Source organism: Microtus pennsylvanicus, chromosome 4 (genome assembly GCF_037038515.1).
Source record: "Microtus pennsylvanicus isolate mMicPen1 chromosome 4, mMicPen1.hap1, whole genome shotgun sequence".
Taxonomy (NCBI): Eukaryota; Metazoa; Chordata; class Mammalia; order Rodentia; family Cricetidae; genus Microtus; species Microtus pennsylvanicus.
The window spans coordinates 73,059,092-73,078,122 of record NC_134582.1 but is presented as its reverse complement, the minus strand read 5'-3'; the positions used below and the strand labels follow the sequence as shown (position 1 = coordinate 73,078,122).

Sequence of the window (19,031 nt, the reverse complement as noted above, 5' to 3'; positions counted from 1 at the left end):
GATGGGAAGGACACAGCTTAAACAACTTACTGGTAAAGAGCCTATAAAAATAATTATTCCACTAAATAAAATACAGGTTGATAATTTGTTCCACATTGATAATAACTGACAGGCTGCATCAGCACGTTGCTTGGGACCTATACATAACACTATCCAAAAGATTCTCTCTGAAATTTTTCTGAAGATACCCCATGGCTATTGACTAAAATTACCTATAAAAGTACTGTAGAGATTGCTTCTAATGTTTTTAAAGATGGCTCTTCAAAAAGACAAGGAACTTATGCTTTATATACAAATTCAACATGTTCCATAAAAAAATTGTACCCACCCTGGGTTGTATAGCTCAACAGTCTAATCTTGCCACAGTCAATAAGCTTTTGTTTGCTGTTTCTCGGCCATTGAATATCTTAACTGACTTCATATATAAATTAGCATGGGATGGATAGAATGGGGAAAAGGAATGTTGTAAAGGTTTGTGAGCATACAAAGGGTATAATGGAAGGAAACACTGAAGATGAGGTCCTCTTGGACAGAACCTACTAAATAGAAAAGTGGAATGAAAGGGACATGAGTAGCTTGGAGACAGAGATGGGAAATTAAAAGCCAGAAATTGAGAAAGGGTTTGATGCTTTCCTTCCAGTGAGTTGCCTTGCTTTGAAAATCAAAGGTAAGCAAATAATAAATACGTTCCCATTGAAACATGACAGCGATATTAACCTGCTGGAACCTTAGCCCCTAGAGAGCTCACCCAGAAAGAGCCTGCCTAGGAGGAAAGCCAGGAACAGCCCTGCAGCTGGTAGAACCACTGCACAGCATTGGGGCAGTGAGTTCTGTTACTTAGACAGTAGGAGATGTTTTCCCTGCCAGTGCCTGGCCAAATTTAACATCCATCCAGTCATGCTCTCACAGTATTAGCAAAATAAGGAATTTTATCTTTTCCTTAATGTCAAAAGTGGTCTTTTTCTCATTTCAGGCACTGAGAGCCCAAACAACACCCGCATTGCTTTGTATTTATAATTCCTAAAACTTCATTTATAAATTTATATTTTCAGACAAAAATAAAAGTATAAACAGGCTTGGGATAGACTTAAGATGGAAAATAGGAGTAAGTTGGAATAAAGAAAGTTTATTTAAAAAAATATTCCTTCTGGATAATACAATGGCCAAGAAATGCAAATATAATTGCATTTTCTCAAACTCCCTTGGAGACTATAAGTGGTTAAACCAAAAGTAAACTCAATAGAATTAGATTATTCTGAAGTTCCCACCTAAAATTACTTTTGGTACAGCCTGAGAATCTGTTACATCAGACTGTCTGCCAGATGTAATGAGAACTAAAGCCATCCAGAAAATTCTTCCTTCACTGAAGGAAGAGCTTGCATGCTTTAATAAAGACACTAATCTTTTGTGGGATGTACAGCCGGTGAGTATTATTTCCCATGGTGTGGGCTGCCTCAACTCAACTCAAAGTTTTCTTTGCTGCACAGAAACTGTACTCAAGTAAACTCCTGTTTGTCAGAAGTCGATCTTAGTTCCTGTGCTACACAGTCCTAGAGAAAGGCCTTCCTGTGCTGCTAGGGTGAAGTTTATACATCCTACTCTTTTCTGAAAGTTTCCATTCCTGAGGGTTTAGGCTGAGATCTTTAATCTATTGAGGATTGAGTTGTGTTCAGGATGAGATACAAGCATCCAGTTTCATTTTTCTGCCAGTAAAGGTTTTCCACCACCATTTGTTGATGATGCTGTTTTTTCCAATGTACCTCTTTTTGCATCCTTGTAAAAAGTAATGTAGGTACAGGTGTTCTCACTTATATCCGACTCCTCTACTCCATTACCTTCATTTACTTGTCTGTTTCATGTTCCAGTACCAAGTTTGTTTTATTGGTATAGCTCTGTACTACATTTTTGTTTTATTTATGGTATCAACTGAATATGTAATTTCTCATACTTATATGGAAAAACTCAAATGTTTTCTCCTTCAGGATTTTCTGTGATATTTCTGAGGTACTTCTAAACATTCTGTTACTTAGCAGAAAAGTTGTCTTAAGCTCAAGATTAAAATACTAAATTTAATGCCTTAAATCTTAAAGATCGCAAATCTTAAGAAGCTATAGGTTTAAATCTTTAAAAGCTGACTTTCTTTCCACCCAATCCATCAGCCCCATCCCAGCTCTAAAAAAGAACACTTGCTACAGCCTTCTCTGCCCCCTGACCCCATTTCCTGCAACTCCTTCCTTCTTCCCAGCCCCAGCTCTAGCAGGGACCTCCTTCAGGCAAAGGCCACTCCTACCAGGGAAGCAGTAGGCTATCTTTTCATCTCTCCTTCTGCTCCTCCAGTCCCAGTCCCTCCAATCTCATCCTCTGATCTGTAGTAGAACATCTGCAGCAGTTTTTCTTTCCTGCCTGACTCCCATTCCCAAAGGATCACAGAAACCTTCTCCAACCTTCCTTCCTGCCCCCCCATCCCATTATCCCAAGGGCCCTACAACAACAGGCAATTCCCTATAAACACACCAGCTAAATGGGTTAGGGAAGCAGGTAAGATAGTTGAGGCCACTCCCTCCTCTCCTCCAAACACAGTTCTCCAGTCTCACCCCATCTCTGCACCAGAACAACAAGAATTTGGAGTAAGGGGATCACTCACACAATGCTGGTGAGAATGAAAATTTATAAAGTCACTACAAAACTCAGCGTGCCATCCCTAAGGATTATGAAAACCAGTCTTCCTCAAGATCTAGTTATACCACTACTGGTCATATACCCAAAGGATGCTTTATCCTACCACGGAGACACTTGCTTACCCGTGTTCACTGCTACTCTATTCATAATAGCCAGGAATTAGAAACACTACAGATGTCTCTCAAAAGAATGAGTAAATAATATTTGGTTAATTTACACGATGGATTATTACTTAGCCATGTAAAACTGATATCTTGGAATTTTAAGACAAATAATCAGAGCGAGAAAACATCATCCTGAGTGAGGTATCCCCAATTCAGAAATATACATATGACATGTGTTTGCTTAAAAGTGGATATTAGTTGTTAAGTCTATGATAACCAAGCTACAACCTCTAGAGCCACAGAAGTTAGGTATAAAGTAAGGGACTAGAGGAAACAGGTAGATCTCATTAGGAAAGAAAAATAGAATAGATAGTTATGGATGACTGGGGGCTTGAACTGGAGGATAAAATGAGAAGTGGGTAGAAAAACGGCATGGGGGGAATTAAGGGACATCTGAGTGGTAGTATGAGAATATAATTCAATAGAAACTTCCTAAAATATGTACATATATGGAAGTAATCTAAATGAAATTGCCAAATAAAGGAGGAGACATAGCCCCAACTGGACAGTACCTGAATTGGGTTTCATCTAATAGAGTTGTTGGTCAAAGGATATTCATAGGAGTCCCCAAAACAACCCAGGCTAATGTTAAGACTATAGGCTGCTCTCCACAAACTGACAGCAAACTACATTGCTGAAAACAAGATCTACACAACTCACTGAACATGGAAAAATAGAGCTCGTGCGTAGATATGGTCTTCACCCCTATGTTCTAACATCTTTGGTACAGAAATGTACTCTGTGCACTATTCAAAGAGAAATAGAAACATCAAGACAGCCACAAACCTTCATCTACAGTGGTGCAGTGCCTTCAAGATATGCTAGGAAATGGTAGTATGAGCCAGAGTAGATGGATATTAAAAAGGTCCTCTAAATCAACATGAGCAAAGCTCATGTGAGTTCATAGAGAGACTGAGGAAGCATGTCTAGGACAGGTCTGCACCAGGTCCTCTTCATATGTATTATGACTTCCAGTTGAGTATTTTCATGTGATTCCTGAGTGTGAGAATTAATGGGTCTCTGTTTTGTGTGTGTGTGTGTGTGTGTGTGTGTGTGTGTGTGTGTGTGTGTGTGTGCTTTCATTCTTGGACTCTTTTCCTTTCAGTGATTTGTTTTCTCCAACTTTAATGTTAATCTCTACGAACCAGATCTTGTATGAACCAAACACATTCTCATTACTGACAGATACTTCAGGCAACAAATTGAACATCTGATAAAATTAGTCATAAATCACTATTAGAAATCACGTGACTTATTCTTTTTTTCAGGTAATATTTTTTATTTATTTATTATTTTGTTTTTATTTATTTTTATTATTTAATTAAAAATTTCGAGAGAATTGGCTATAGCCTATAATGTTTGGGGTATAGGGAACCTCGCTGGCTAATACCTACAAAAGAAGTAACTCCTTACTGGTGCTGGATGTTTTCTTAGCCTCTGGTGTCATATACAGATGTTCCATTACACAGTAACTGTTCATATTATCTCCGTGTGTGAGTATGTGTGCATGTGTGTCTGTTTCTCTGTCTCTGTGTATGTTTGTGTGTGTATGCACATCCAATGAATCTTTTATAGTAATATATCTTAAACCCAAGATATTCAGCCTCAAACCACACAGACATTATTTCATATTCACTAATGTCCACTATTGCTCTATGTAAGTCCATATTTTATTGCATAATTAACAATAATTCCCTTGTTTTATGAATCCATACACATATGGCAATCTAATGTGTGTATTGTGTGTGTTTACCTACAACATTTGTTACTATCTTCCAAACAATGTTACAATGAAAATAATGTAATAAATTAATTCCTAGAAATGGAGAAACATCCAGAAAAAGGGAAGTATCAAATGCACCAAGAATATAGTGATTAAAAATTTCCATTTTCTCAAAATTTACTAACAAATGCATTTTTATTTTTGGTTTTTTTCGAGACAGGGTTTCTCTATGGCTTTGGAGCCTGTCCTGGAACTAGCTCTGTAGACCAGGCTGGTCTCGAACTCACAGAGATCCGCCTGCCTCTGCCTCCCGAGTGCTGGGAGTAAAGGCGTGCGCCACCATCGCCCGGCTTAACAAATACATTTTTAATATTTATTTTTCTCTGAATTTTATATATGAATATTGTGTTTGCATCATTTTACTTCTCCCTTTCCCCTGATACCCTTGCATATCCCCCACTCCTTCTCAAATTCTTGATTTCTTCCTTAATTACCATTGCTACTTATGTAAAAATATATTAAACACACACACATCACACCACATAGTGATTCTATGCTGATAATCTTACACACCAGTGTTTGGGGTTGACCACTTGGGACTAAGCAATCTACCAGGGAGGTTCCTGGAGAAAGCTGCTTCTCCATCTCTCGGTGCCATATTGCCAGTGTCAATTAATATCTTGGTATCTTGTGAAATTTTCTTCATCCATACTGAGAAAATAGCTGGTGGTATCATTGTACACATTTTTTATTGATTTTTATTGAGCTCTACAATTTTCTCTGCCTCTCCCCTCTGCTTCAAAGCCCTCCCAAGGTCCCCTGCTCCCAATTTACTCAGTAGATCTTGTCTTTTTCTACTACCCGTAGATTAGATCCATGTATGTCTCTCTTAGGGTCCTCGTTGTTGTCTAAGATCTCTGGGATTGTGATTTGTACAGAACTTCATCACTCTGAATCTCAGTGAGTCAGGAATTGGTTCCTGAGGTGAGGCACTTTCTGAGCCTTAAATGATAGACACAAAGAACAGGAAAATGGTCGTCAACAGGAACATCATCACAGGGGCAAAGGCCACACCTGCTCTGCTGATTCAGCGCCTTGCTAGTGTTCTCACGCTCGGTTCAGGAACGTCATTACTAGGGCAAAGGACACACCTGCTCTCCTGCTCTCACACACGGTTCAGGTGGGTGGGAGATTCACATCCAACTTCCTTCTGCTGTATAGTCTTCCCACGTAAGTTCACACCTGTGCTCTTCCTCAGTGAAATAAACTCATCTGTCAAATCAAACAATGAAAAATTACTCATGAGGGGTATCTTGCTTTGCATATAAGAACTGTTCCTGGATGAGTCACAGAAACATCCTCCACATCTGAAAACCACCACCAGGCTTCACTGCCCTGGAAGAATCACTGCTGCTCTGAAGCCCTAGCCACAAAAAGTCATTTCACGTGTAAAGGAAAGCACCTTTCTTGCACCAAGGGTGGCCAGGCTCCAAAATGGCCTCCCATTATGAAATGTCAAACCCAGTCCCATGGAGAATTCATGTCATGTTTTTCCCTAACAGTTTGGTTATTTTCTTCCCTTTCTTCCTTTTTTCTTTTTCTTTTTGAGTCACACACAAAGTCCAGGGGACTTGGCATAAAAGACAACATCCCTTTTTACCCCAGCACTGTCCCTTGAGCTTCATGGTGCAGTACTGTAAAAAAGAAAATTATATTCTACATGCCACAAAAAAATCAGCTTTAATTTGTTTTTGCTCTTGAGCGTAGCTCATGAGTTCTGCTGTCTAGGATCTTTTGATGATTTCGTGTCTCAGCCAGGACTTTCACAGGCTGCATCAGCTCTTTGCTCGGGTGTGGACGATGTAAACGCCTCTTCAGATGTGCGGTTTATCTTCTCTGATGATTGTAAAAGATCATTTGTTATCGAACAGCAAACTTTGCAGTCCATCCCCATGATGGACTCATTTTGTGGGCATCATTTTGGAGGACTTCCCTGGACACATTCAAGTTCAGTATCTGCCAAGTCAGAATGGAGAGAAACCTAAATTATCTTACATATCTTACTGTGTGGTCTCTATAGAGGTCCTTAAAAAGGGAGAGAGTCAGCCAAAGGCTGTTTACAACCAGGCTAAAGATGTGATTTCCTTCTGCCTTTCAAGGGGACCTTGGGAGCTCAGACCGTTGCTCTGATGAGGGTCTCTGTCTCTATCTCCATCTGTTGCCAGAGGAAGAGTCTATGGTGATATTTGAGATAATCATCAGTGTGACAGTGGGGCAAGGACAGTTCAGGCACCCTCTCCTCTGCTGTCCAAGGAAGGAGGGAGAAGACAAGCAAGGAAGTCAGGACCGCGAGGGGTTGGTCCACCATCTGAGGCAGTGTGCCTGTTCTCATGGGAGCTCACCAAATACAGCTGGACCCAGTCTGAATGAGCATGTGATCAAACCGGACTCTCTGATTGTGGCTGACAATGGGGGCTGACTGAGAAGCCATTGATAAAGGCACTGGAACTTTTTTTTACGGCATGTTCTGGGTTTTTGAGACCCTAGTCTATATTGGATGCACAGCTCCCTAGGCCTGGATGTAGCAGGGAGGGCCTTGGACTTCCCATAGGGCAGGGTTCCCTGCCCTCTCTCAAGCAGGGAGAGGGAGGAGGGAGTGTGGGGAGCAGGAGGGAATTGGGAGGGAAGGGAAGTAAGTGTAAATATGTGAATGGAAAAAGAAGAAGAAGAAGAAGAAGAAGAAGAAGAAGAAGAAGAAGAAGAAGAAGAAGAAGAGGAGGAGGAGGAGGAGGAGGAGGAGGAGGAGGAGGAGGAGGAGGAGGAAGAAGAAGAAGAAGAAGAAGAAGAAGAAGAAGAAGAAGAAGAAGAAGAAGAAGAAGAAGAAGAAGAAGAAGAAGAAGAAGAAATAAAAAAAATATTTGATTTCCTTCCTCTCTCTAACAAGGAAGGTCTTCAGACATCACCCCAACTCTAATATCTGTGTGGAAAGGCAACATTTTTTTTTCAGAAAGCACTTACAGAAATATCCTATTGGCAGTCAAACTAGTGGATTGCTATTGATGGATTCCTGGAATTCTTCACTAACTGCTGGCTCCAGAAAGATTTCATAAATTTTTACACCAGGTGAGATTGCTATTCTACGTTATCCTTTGAATCAGTCATAAGAAGGGATACCCTGGCACTCTGTCCACAATTCTATTTCCACTTTGCCTTTCTGGATCAAAATGAAAGTGACCATTAAAAAATTTGTTAAGATGTGCAAAATTATTTAAGTAGGTTAAACCATTTGGTGACATTAATACTACTCAGCAACCATACCTAAATCCGATAAACAGAGACTATGCACCCCCTGGTGGCTAAAGGCTGGTTTGCACTTCAGTGTGAACTCAGGGTGACATCTGACTTGGGTACTGGAAGGATGGATACCTCCTCTCCTTGCAGATCAAGGACAAAAGTTGAAGATTGGAAAGGAATATTTCCTACATTGTGAAGTGTGTCAATTCATGATAAATTGGTCGAATAGAAGGAGATTCCTTTCTCTGAGTATGGCCAAAAGAGACTGTGGACAGAAATAAAAACCATGATTAAAAACACAAAATACACTGAGCATACATAAAAAAATAATAATCAACATAATGACCACAATTAACACAAACATTTTAATAATAATATTAAATATTATTGGCCTCAATTATCTAATCAAAAGACACAGACTGAATAGATCAAAAAGTGAAGTCTAGGTTTTCATTCATTGATCTAAAGATTCAATACAATCCTCATCCAAATTCCAACACAATTCTCCACAGACCCTGAAAGGACAATTCTCAATTTTATATGGAAAAAAATAGGTTATCTAAAATAGTCCTGAGACAATAAAAAGAATTACTGGAGGTCTTATCATTCCAGATTTCAAGTTATGCTACTGAGCTGTATTAATAAAAACTAAATGGTATTGGCGTAAAAATAAACATGTTGATCATGGGATCAAATTGAAGACCCAGACATAAATACACACACATATGGACACCTGATTTTTTTCTAAAGAAGTCAGAAATAAAAAAGATAGTATCTTCAACAGATGGTGTGGTCAAATATCATGTCTACATGTAGAAAATGCAAATAGATCCATATCTCTCACCCTGCAGCAAACTCAAATCCAAGCATATCAAAATCCACCAAATAAAACCAGATACATGAAACTTTTGGAAGCAAAAGTGGAGAATAGGCTTGAACTCGTCGGCACAAGAGACTTTTTGAACAGAATACTGATAGTGTAGGCATAAGCTCAACTGTTAATAAATACAACCTTATAAAATGGAAAAGTTCTGTAAGGGAAAGGATACCATCCTTTAGACAAGGCAGCATCATACAGAATAGGATTAAGATTTTTTTACAAACTCCACATCCAATAGAAGCCTAATTGCAGGTGGCTACATCAGAGGAGCTGCAGGTGGCGATCGAGTTTCCAGAGTTTGGTTCACTGAAGAGCAAGCACTAATGGGTTGATCTCAGGTAGGCATGCTCCTGAGGGCTTCAGCTGCTTCAGCTGCAGAATATTTCTTGCTGCTGCTGCGTCTTTACATGTTTTGTTGCTGCCGTTTTTCTCTGGTGTCTGAAATGGTGCGAGTGGGTGTGCGGGGATCTACACTGCTTTAATGTAGTGTGGTTGTCTCTGGAAACACCCTATTCTACTGGGCAGTTTTGCCTGTGGAATAGTATGAAGATTATTTCCTCTTAAGCTGTACTGTTTAACTGATGTAAAGATTTTATACCATAATAATGTTAATTTGAATAGAATTTTGATGATCAAGGGTTTCTAACAAATGTAGTAAAGGATTGTGGTAGGCGTTAGTTTAGTGAGAAAACTAACACAAACAAAGGAAGGAGACAGTGTTGCCACTGACCCTGAGAGCACAGGAGCAGCAGAGGGTAGAAAGTAGAGTCAAGAATGAGTCACAGCTAGGGTTTACGAGTTTCTCTTAGATAATCAACGAAAACAACTGAGTTCCAGAAGGTAGCTTAGTTCAAGTTTTTTCCATCTGAATATTGGGGAATGTGTTCACAGGTTTCGGTGTGTATCATAGCTAAAACAAAGCTTTTAGTAATGACTTAAGGTTGGGTTATGATGTTTTTGATAATGACTTTGAGGTAGAAAATCTTGGGGAACAATTTAAAGTTTAGGAAGGCACACTTTTAATAATTGAGCTAGGTACTCATTAAGGTCAGGGAATAAAAACAATGGCAGCCTGGCTATTGCTAGCTGATGTACCTATCCTGCTAAGATGTGTGCATGATCAAAGGTGATAATTATTTTCTTGTACCCATTTCTTCCCTCAGCTTCTTGATTAAAAACTGTTGGTGAATGGGCATACACCTTAACATTTAGAGTAGACTTGGCTAAATGTTTTCATATATAAATCAAAGTGTAGATTTGTGATTCTTTTAAAATTTTTATAAGATTAACTTTTGAGATAAATAACAAAATGATTGGTCCTGTCTTTGTAGCTACAAAATGCAGCCTGTCAGTAAATGAATTGGCTGAGACAAATAACCTTTCTTGTTTACATTTTTCTAAGCTATAACAAATTGCTTGGAAATGGATGTATGTGGGTTCTTGGAAATAACTTGGTTTTCACCTGTAATATGTAAAATGTTTGATTATGTGAGGGATATGGAAAACATTGTGGTTTTGCTTGTATTCATTGCATTTGTTCACTAAAAAAATAGGATGTAACCACATTGTGACGTTTATATTGCTGGAAAAAGTTTGCTAGAGTATATAAATTGTAAGGGAAAAAATAACAAACGGGGGACATCAGGAAGTAGTAGAAAGAAGTCATCAGGAAATATAGAAGGGACACATCAGGATAGAAGAACAGATCAGAAAAGGAATAGAGTAGAACAAACAAGAAAAAGAAAAATAATAATGAATAACTGAGCCTTGGTCCTAAGAAAATTCCTTGTGTGTCTGCCTGTCCAGTAGTTGTCTGCGTTACATCTCCTCTTCGGTTCCTCTGACCTGCTGAAGGCTTGCCAATTATCGGCACTCTAGACGAAATCCGGACATGTTGGAGACGTGTATGAGTGAGTGAGTGAGTGAGTGTTCTCTCTCTCTCTCTCTCTCTCTCTCTCTCTCTCTCTCTCTCTCTCTCTCTCTCTGTCAATTGGGTGATTAGTCTGCCAACTTCATGGCTCCCCCTCAATTACTGAGCTGCTGACAGCTAGTCCTTACAGCAGCAGCTAATATCCAAAATATATAAAGAGAACTCAAAAAACTGGATATCAAAACAGCAATAACAAATGATCCAATTTTAATTAAAATGTGGTATAGATCTAAACAAAGACTTTTCAATGGATGGATCTCAAATGACTGAGAAACACTTAGAAAAACCTTTAATTTAGGTTTTATATCAAAGCAAAGAGTTAAAAGTAAAAATAAACAAAATAGAGGTTAAAACAAAGCTGCACAAAGATGGAAAATACACAGAGAATTTTGATACTGTATGCTATTATGCTCTCTTTAAATTATTTAAATGCTGAGGAAAGAGCAACAGATGCTAAAAGATATTTATTTATAAATGCTGCTGAACTAATCCAACATAGATATTTTGATGCCTTGACTTTGAAATTTGGATCTAAGGACATGATGCTTTGGAAAGGAGTTTCTTATTTTGTTTTCACAGAGGAAGAGACCCTGTTCATTTCTTCTATTCCGATATGGTATGATAGACCACGCCCTCCTGAAGGGTTGCAGTGAACATCTTCAGAAAATTGCTTCGCTCAACTGCCGACTAAGATGAAACTAGCACACAGGTTATACCATGAAAGACCTAATTAACGACGCCCCCATTCAGCAGGAAGCAGTTTGGAGAGAAAAAACTGCGCCCATGTTCCCAAATATGGTTTATAAACGTTCTTTTACATTTAAAGGGGGATATGATATAGATATGAATAATTTGCATTAGTATAAATTTTGATAGAGATTTAAGGTCAATTTTGTTATATGTATAAGTGTTTCTGATTTTGATTAAGGTATTGTGATTGTGTAGTTCATCTAAATATGTACTGTATAATTAAGAAATATAGGTTGTTAATGGATAATCATCGATAATAGTAAAGCTTGCAGTCATGTTAGTTAGATTTTCTAGATATATATATATATATATATTTTAGATAGACATTCTTCATGTCTTTCAAAGATTACAGAATAGGACATTTAATGTTTTAATAACTGAGGACTTTTCATGACAATGAGACACTCTGCTCCTGGCTGCACCAATCTACTTCAAGAGGAAGATGGGCATCAAAGAGGCACCTTATGGAGTTTGATAGCCATTTGGGCAAGAAACTGCTCTTGCCTGGACTATTGCATAAACTGGACACAGAGAACCCTCAGAGAGAGGACTACTGAACTTGCCTAAGGTGAGATGATCTTTCTGCGTTCCTGATTCATGAAAGAGTCTGTGAGATATTCTGCAGGACACAACAGAGAGTGACTGAACTGACTTTGAATTTTCCTGCTTTATGGAAATGTCTGCTGGATACCATGGGCCTAAAGGCTGAAGATGGATGCCCCAATGGTACAGAGGAACTTTGGATGACTGTCCAGGCAGCGAGATGTCTCTGTCATTTCTAGAGTTTTAAAAGTTGCTTTTTTCTTGTTTGCTTAGGTAGTATTGTATATTTCTGGAGTCTTTGATGGAGTTAAGAATAGTTAGTTATAGTTATAGTTTTCTTTAGTTATGATAAAGATTATTGTAACTTTTACTTGATAACTGTTTCGTTATATGTAATTTTGCTATGTTAAAGTTAAAGCCTTTTTTTTTGTTTAAACCAAAAAAGGGGAAATGATTGAGGAAGGTCATTGGTTAAATAAAAAGAAACTGATTGGCCATCATTGGTTAGAAGATAGGTGGGAGGAGTAAACAGAACAGAACGCTGGGAGGAAGAGGAAGTGAGCTCAGACTCCACAGCTCTCCTCTAGGGAGCAGACGCCTCAGAGAGACACCATGCTCCCCGCTCCCGGGAAGATGCACTTGATGAAGCTCCGACCCAGGATGTACATAGGCTAGAATCTTCCTGGTAAGACCGGTGCTACACAGATGATAAGAAATGGGCTAGTCCAGGTGCGAGAGTTAGCCTAGAAGAGGCTAGATAGAAATGGGCCAAGCAGTGTTTAAATGAATACAGTTTGTGTGTTGTTATTTCGGGGCATAAGCTAGCCGTGCAGGCGGCCGGGGTGCTGGGGATGCAGCCCCGCCACTCATATTACTACAAATGGCGCCCAACGTGGGGCTCGAACCCACGACCCTGAGATTAAGAGTCTCATGCTCTACCGACTGAGCTAGCCGGGCAAAGTGAAATATAAAAATCAAGTTATTACAGAAAACACAAATACAAATCAGTGTACAGCATCAATTACAGCAGTGATCATGTCTTACTAGAGTAAGTATGTCACGAAATTCACATCACAACTGACACATCAGTGGCCGAAGTGTCTTATGCACAGAGCAGTGACTGCTAGCTTTGAGAAGGAAGTGCCTCTTCTGTACATGTTGTCTTTCGTTCATTTCTTCCTTGTCACCACCAAGCCAGTCACACTGTAGGGTACATGGCATATGTAGCAATTCCACAGTGGTTTCTCTGGTCCTTGGCGATCTTCATGTAGCCTCTAATGCCCCACTTTTTACCCATGCTGAAAGGAAACGTGTTTTCCCTTTAGTAAAAATAACACAGCACCGTGGATTATTATAATAACTCCTCTCTTGAGCACTGACCCAGAGGCCAGCTTAATAGAAAGCATCAGAAGAAGCAGAGGATCAACTCTTAGAAACCAAGTCTTGGGAACCTCACACAAGACTGTGAAAACCACAGCAAGGAAGAGATGGGACAACTTTCCATCTATATGGGTGGTCCAGAGGTAACATTTTTTGTGTCAGATTTTAGAAAATCAGCGGCACAAAAGCGATATTAGAACCTAACAAAACCAGTAGCTGAATATGAACACTGTGACCACATAGCATGAGCGGGTTGCTCAGGGCATAGGGACAGATCGGAGGATCAAGTTCTGGCCATAGAGGACTGGAATTCAAGTCCAGAATCCCACTGAAAGCCAGGATTGAGGCTGGAGATAGCTCAGTGCCTAAGATCGTGGAGACAAGAACTCCCACCCAAAATGTTGCCTCTAGAAACAGAAAAATCTCCTCCCAACCTGAAATACAAATAATCTCAGCAATCTTTACCTGTTCTTGACCAGCCAGTATTTCCTGCCGTCTGCCTCTCTTCCTTCAAAGCCGTAGCCAACCACCAGCATAGCATGGGTGACAGTAGAGCTGCTGCAGTTTGGCTCATGATATATGCCTGGAAAAGAGCATCGGTGACCGGGGGAGGCCCCAGGAACCTGGCAAGAGTCAGCAGCCATAACGGAGGCATTTTCTGATGTCACTGAAATGATACAAACTCCAGTGGCAACCGGATAAGTCATTGACAGGAATCCTGGCACAGGTCCCCATTAGAATCAGGAAAAAAACCAAGTGATCATAAATGTATTGATAAACACTTGCCTATATGCATATAAGATGATCCACTGCCAGCAAGCACCACTGAGCATAAATTTCTTAATTCACATTTCACTTTAGGTTTACTCTAGAAATGCCATCTCATGAAGAATCTTATAGACATATCACACGTAGAAAATCGAGAAATTAAGTTAAACAATAAATTTTATGGATTATTAATTGTTTGCATGCAAAGGGGAGGTCATGCCAAGTACCAATGACACATAGCATTATTGAATGGATACCTGTAAAATATGGAAACCCACATATTCAAATTATGTTCGATACTTTTTAAAAAATGGTCTGTTGAACAGAAATGCCATAGGTGTGTCCACATTTTCAATTAATATCTAGAAGAGCACATGCTTACCTCCTTTATAGAACTGGAAGGAATCATGTCTTGCGTCGATTGCAACAGAAATGGGTCCTATAGTTGCCACAAGATTCATTAGGGCCTTTTCACTCTTTGGTACTAACACAAGGCCTGTGATACTAGCAGTAGAATTTTCCAGATTGTACCTGCAGGGCCCTTCCTTAAAAATAGAAAGAGTTAAATGACTGGGTTACTTCCCTCTGAGCCCTCTAGAACAAGAGTCAGAACAACATTCCTCGCCTTGCGGCTGAGCATCCCCATATCTGGGCTGTTATAAATCACCCCAGGAAATAAAATGTTACCGGGAAATTTGGAACTGAGACTTAGCTCTCATGTTGCAAGTGATACCCCATTAGGTCTTGCTGTCTATAAGAAACTTTCATAGTGAAGAAATTTATATTCCATATAAAGATTTTAAGTGTTCTCCTTGTTTACAGAAGTAGGATCAGCTACATGGAAACCATATCAATAGATAACCACGCTAAGATAGTGCTGTGATCACAGGATTGAAGAAACAATAGCACAGCAGATCCACTTACCTTTTCTTCATACGGATAGGTTGCCTCGGACTCCAGACCTCCGTTTTCTTTCACATACTGCAGGGCAAGGAATGTATTGCCTCTAAAACAGCCTCTGTTACCTTGAGGTCTAGAACAGTCCACTAGGTTCTGGACACTCAGAGGAATCAGTTTGCCAGTTTTCCGGAACATCTGTCCTTCTATGGCACCAGCCACAGAAAAAGCCCAACAAGCAGTACACCTACCCTAAACAGAGAAGACACGACAATCATCCACAAACAAATAGCAAACAAAATCAGAGAGCCGAGTACTGTGTAAGAAAATGAGCCACTGGCAGTTGATGGAAGCCTGACAGGACGTCAGTCTCTTTGGAGACTTGACAGATGTCTGTTCGCTCAGGTCATAGTGGTTGTCCACACACATGCACATAAGGGTAGGACCTACTGATGTCTGCAGGTTAGAGACAGCATGAAAAGGGATGTGACACCTTAACATGTGACGGGGACACTAGGTGGAGCTGTAAGGCTAAGGTAGTGGTGGATGAAGATGTTTGGTATGCATTGTATGAAAACACAAGAAGAATAACAATATTATTAGAAAATAAACTCACTCGATTCATACAGACATGTCACCTCCTAACTGATGAGCGTGTGAAATGCTAATACCTGTCTCCGCACGGAGGTGACATAGCCTTTCTTTCTCCAGTTTATAAATTTGGGCACATCACCAGCCAGACGTTTCTGGACAATTTTCCCTTTCTTGAGAGTGGGGACTGGGATATTCATCATCAAATTTCTGAATTCTTCACCAGTCTTTAAAGAAAAACACATAAAATCTTTAAAAACAAAGACAGCAACAATTTGGAGAGAAAAACACATTGTGCAGCTATGCATGTCACACCCAACATGTCACATGTCACCCAACACATTGTACAGCAGTGCATGTCACACCCAACATGTCACATGTCACCCAACACATTGTACAGCAGTGCATGTCACACCCACCATGTCACCCAATACATTGTGCAGCAGTGCATGTCACACCCACCATGTCACCCAACACATTGTACAGCAGTGCGTGTCACACCCAACATGTCACCCAATACATTGTACAGCAGTGCGTGTCACACCCACCATGTCACCCAACACATTGTACAGCAGTGCGTGTCACACCCACCATGTCACCCAATACATTGTGCAGCAGTGCATGTCACACCCACCATGTCACCCAACACATTGTACAGCAGTGCGTGTCACACCCACCATGTCACCCAACACATTGTACAGCAGTGCGTGTCACACCCACCATGTCACCCAATACATTGTGCAGCAGTGCGTGTCACACCCACCATGTCACCCAATACATTGTGCAGCAGTGCGTGTCACACCCACCATGTCACCCAGCACATTGTGCAGCAATGCGGGTCACACCCACCATGTCACCCAACACATTGTGCAGCAATGCGTGTCACACCCACCACCATGTCACCCAACACATTGTGCAGCTATGCATGTCACACCCAACATGTCACCCAACACATTGTGCAGCAATGCGTGTCACACCCAACATGTCACCCAACACATTGTACAGCAGTGCATGTCACACCCAACATGAAACCCAACACATTGTACAGCAGTGCATGTCACACCCAACATGTCACCCAACACATTGTACAGCAGTGCGTGTCACACCCACCATGTCACCCAACACATTGTACAGCAGTGCGTGTCACACCCAACATGAAACCCAACACATTGTACAGCAGTGCATGTCACACCCAACATGTCACCCAACACATTGTACAGCAGTGCGTGTCACACCCAACATGTCACCCAACACATTGTACAGCAATGCATGTCACACCCAACATGTCACCCAACACATTGTGCAGCAGTGCGTGTCACACCCACCATGTCACCCAGCACATTATGCAACTATCAATGTCACGCTCACCATGTCACCAAAGGCGTTCATTTCCATGGTGTAGCCGTTCTTCCCCAGGCCATTCTCCCCATTGTGCAATTTGATCATTTTCACATTTTCTTCCCATACTGCTCTCTTCTGTGCTTCTTCCTCCTGGAAATAACAAGAACGGATGATATTTATTTTTAACCCCCACACAAGCTGCCCAAATACCTGTTGCAACAGGTAAAGAGAACCTAGAGAGAGAGATTTCGGGATACTGAAACAAAACATTTGGCACTTCTCTAGAAGCAGAGATCCTGACCACCCAATGCTCATCTGTATAGGTAATTCTTCAGAGAAAGGCAGTCTCTGTGGTCTCTGTTGTGCCCATAACCCCCACAGCAAGCACTCTGCCTTCCCTCTGAACAGTTTCAACATTACCAACCAGACTGTAAGTTTTTCCATATTTTATCTTCCACTGCTGCCATTCCGCATCCAGAGTGGGATCAGGAGATGGAGTCGATGAGGCCCTTCCCAAGCACAGGACAGCCAGAAGGACAGCAGGAATCATGTCGCAAGAATGTAGAGAGGGGGAGAGAAGTGAGACTTCTAAAATGTCTTCTTCCTCCTTCCTGCGAAATGAAAACATCCATGGTAGATAAAAACCATTCTTCCAAATATTTATGCACAGATTTTGGAAATGGCTAGATATGTATTTGGACTAAAGGCTCACTGAATGGTATTGAGTTGCTCCACCACTCAATACAGGAAGTGCAGTGGAAAGAGAAACTGCAGTCGGGATGTAATAAATGAGAGAAAAATAAAATAAATAAATAGATAAATAAGTACAGCATATGACCAGAATTCTAGGATTCTGAATACAAACTCCATATATACTAGAAACTTAATTTATCAGAAGGATAACAATACACTCGAAGTTCAAAACCTATACAACTATGGACTTGTGGCGTAAGTAACCTAGGATGTAATGAAGCAAACTTCTATTGCATAGCATCTGATCCTAATCACAAGGTTACTGCATGAACTGAGGCCATATGCTGTTCTATCCTTGCCTAACATGCATCAAGAGATGGGCTTCTGAACCTCTTAAGTCCTCCTTAAAATATAGGGGAAGGTCTATAGCTCCTAATCCATTTGACCCACCCGTGGATCTTGGATCCACACACATTACCTCAGTGAGGAAAGGGTACCATGGAAATGTCCTCATAAGATCGTAAGACAGAGCCACCAGTGAAGTTGGAGTATTAGAGGAAGCCACTCCCAGGATTTCAGAACAAGACACGCTTGGTCTCTTAAACCATGGCTTCTGTTGTTCTGCTTGTTATCACTTCTGCTCATGCCAGTCATGAAAAGCAGTTTTTATCCTGTGGTAATATGCAGGAAAATGATCTCTGTAAACCCAGAATGAAATAAGCATGTCCCTACTGTACATGGTACCAGCTGTCACTCTAGACCGGAGCAGTCTTGCACTTAATGGGAATCTATGCAAACCTGGACCCAGTGCCTGATTTCCTCTCTGGCTTCCTCACCCAGATCCGCCTCCACACAGGACTGCAGAGGTTGAGAAGACATTCTCATTCCTGGGGCTCTGCCCGGTTCTCCATGGAATCTCCCAAGGCTCTCCTTCGGTGTCTCCCCCATTCCACCCTAGCAGAGATCGGGCCTCACCTGTGGTGACCACTGCTGTCTTGGTGCGCCCCACAGTTTGTCAAAAGTCACTGAGGTCGCAGGATCTGGCCAAGTCACACCTCACTCAAGCTTTAAATCCCAAGTCTCTCTCTAGCTGGCCCCACCTCTCAACCTTGCCCTTCTGATTTGGTGTGCTGATTACAAGATTGGGCCTCGGGGCTCCAAGCCTCTGTACTGTAGAATTCCAAGCTCTGGGACTCCAGGCTCTTACGAGATCTGATCCCACCTGTCATGAAGAGGCAGGTGTGGGCTGCCTCAGTGGCCTGTGAGGAGCTGAACCTATGGACCTTGTTACAGAAGCAGATGGTTAGACTTTCCACATTCAATCACTTGATGCTTGATGTTTTGCTTTATGGGTAGAGCAAGAAATAAGCTTTTCTTGGTAAACAAGTACCACTGTTC

General features: G+C 40.9%; 1 protein-coding gene across 2 annotated transcripts; it reads right to left on the bottom strand.

Annotated features, from left to right (window-relative positions):
• Positions 1 to 13,161: 13,161 nt before the first annotated feature.
• On the bottom strand, positions 13,162 to 17,490 carry LOC142848723 (cathepsin M-like). 2 transcript variants are annotated; one of them, XM_075970904.1, is made up of 7 exons: positions 17,365 to 17,490; positions 16,968 to 17,090; positions 15,680 to 15,826; positions 15,036 to 15,260; positions 14,494 to 14,656; positions 13,809 to 13,926; positions 13,162 to 13,261 (listed from the first exon to the last, which is right to left on the bottom strand). In XM_075970904.1, the coding sequence occupies exons 1-7, from the start codon at positions 17,488 to 17,490 to the stop codon at positions 13,162 to 13,164; spliced, it is 1,002 nt and encodes a 333-aa protein (XP_075827019.1). The 2 variants fall into 2 exon arrangements, with proteins under 2 accessions (XP_075827019.1, XP_075827020.1); XM_075970905.1 differs by having other exon boundaries at positions 16,968 to 17,087.
• Positions 17,491 to 19,031: the final 1,541 nt, after the last annotated feature.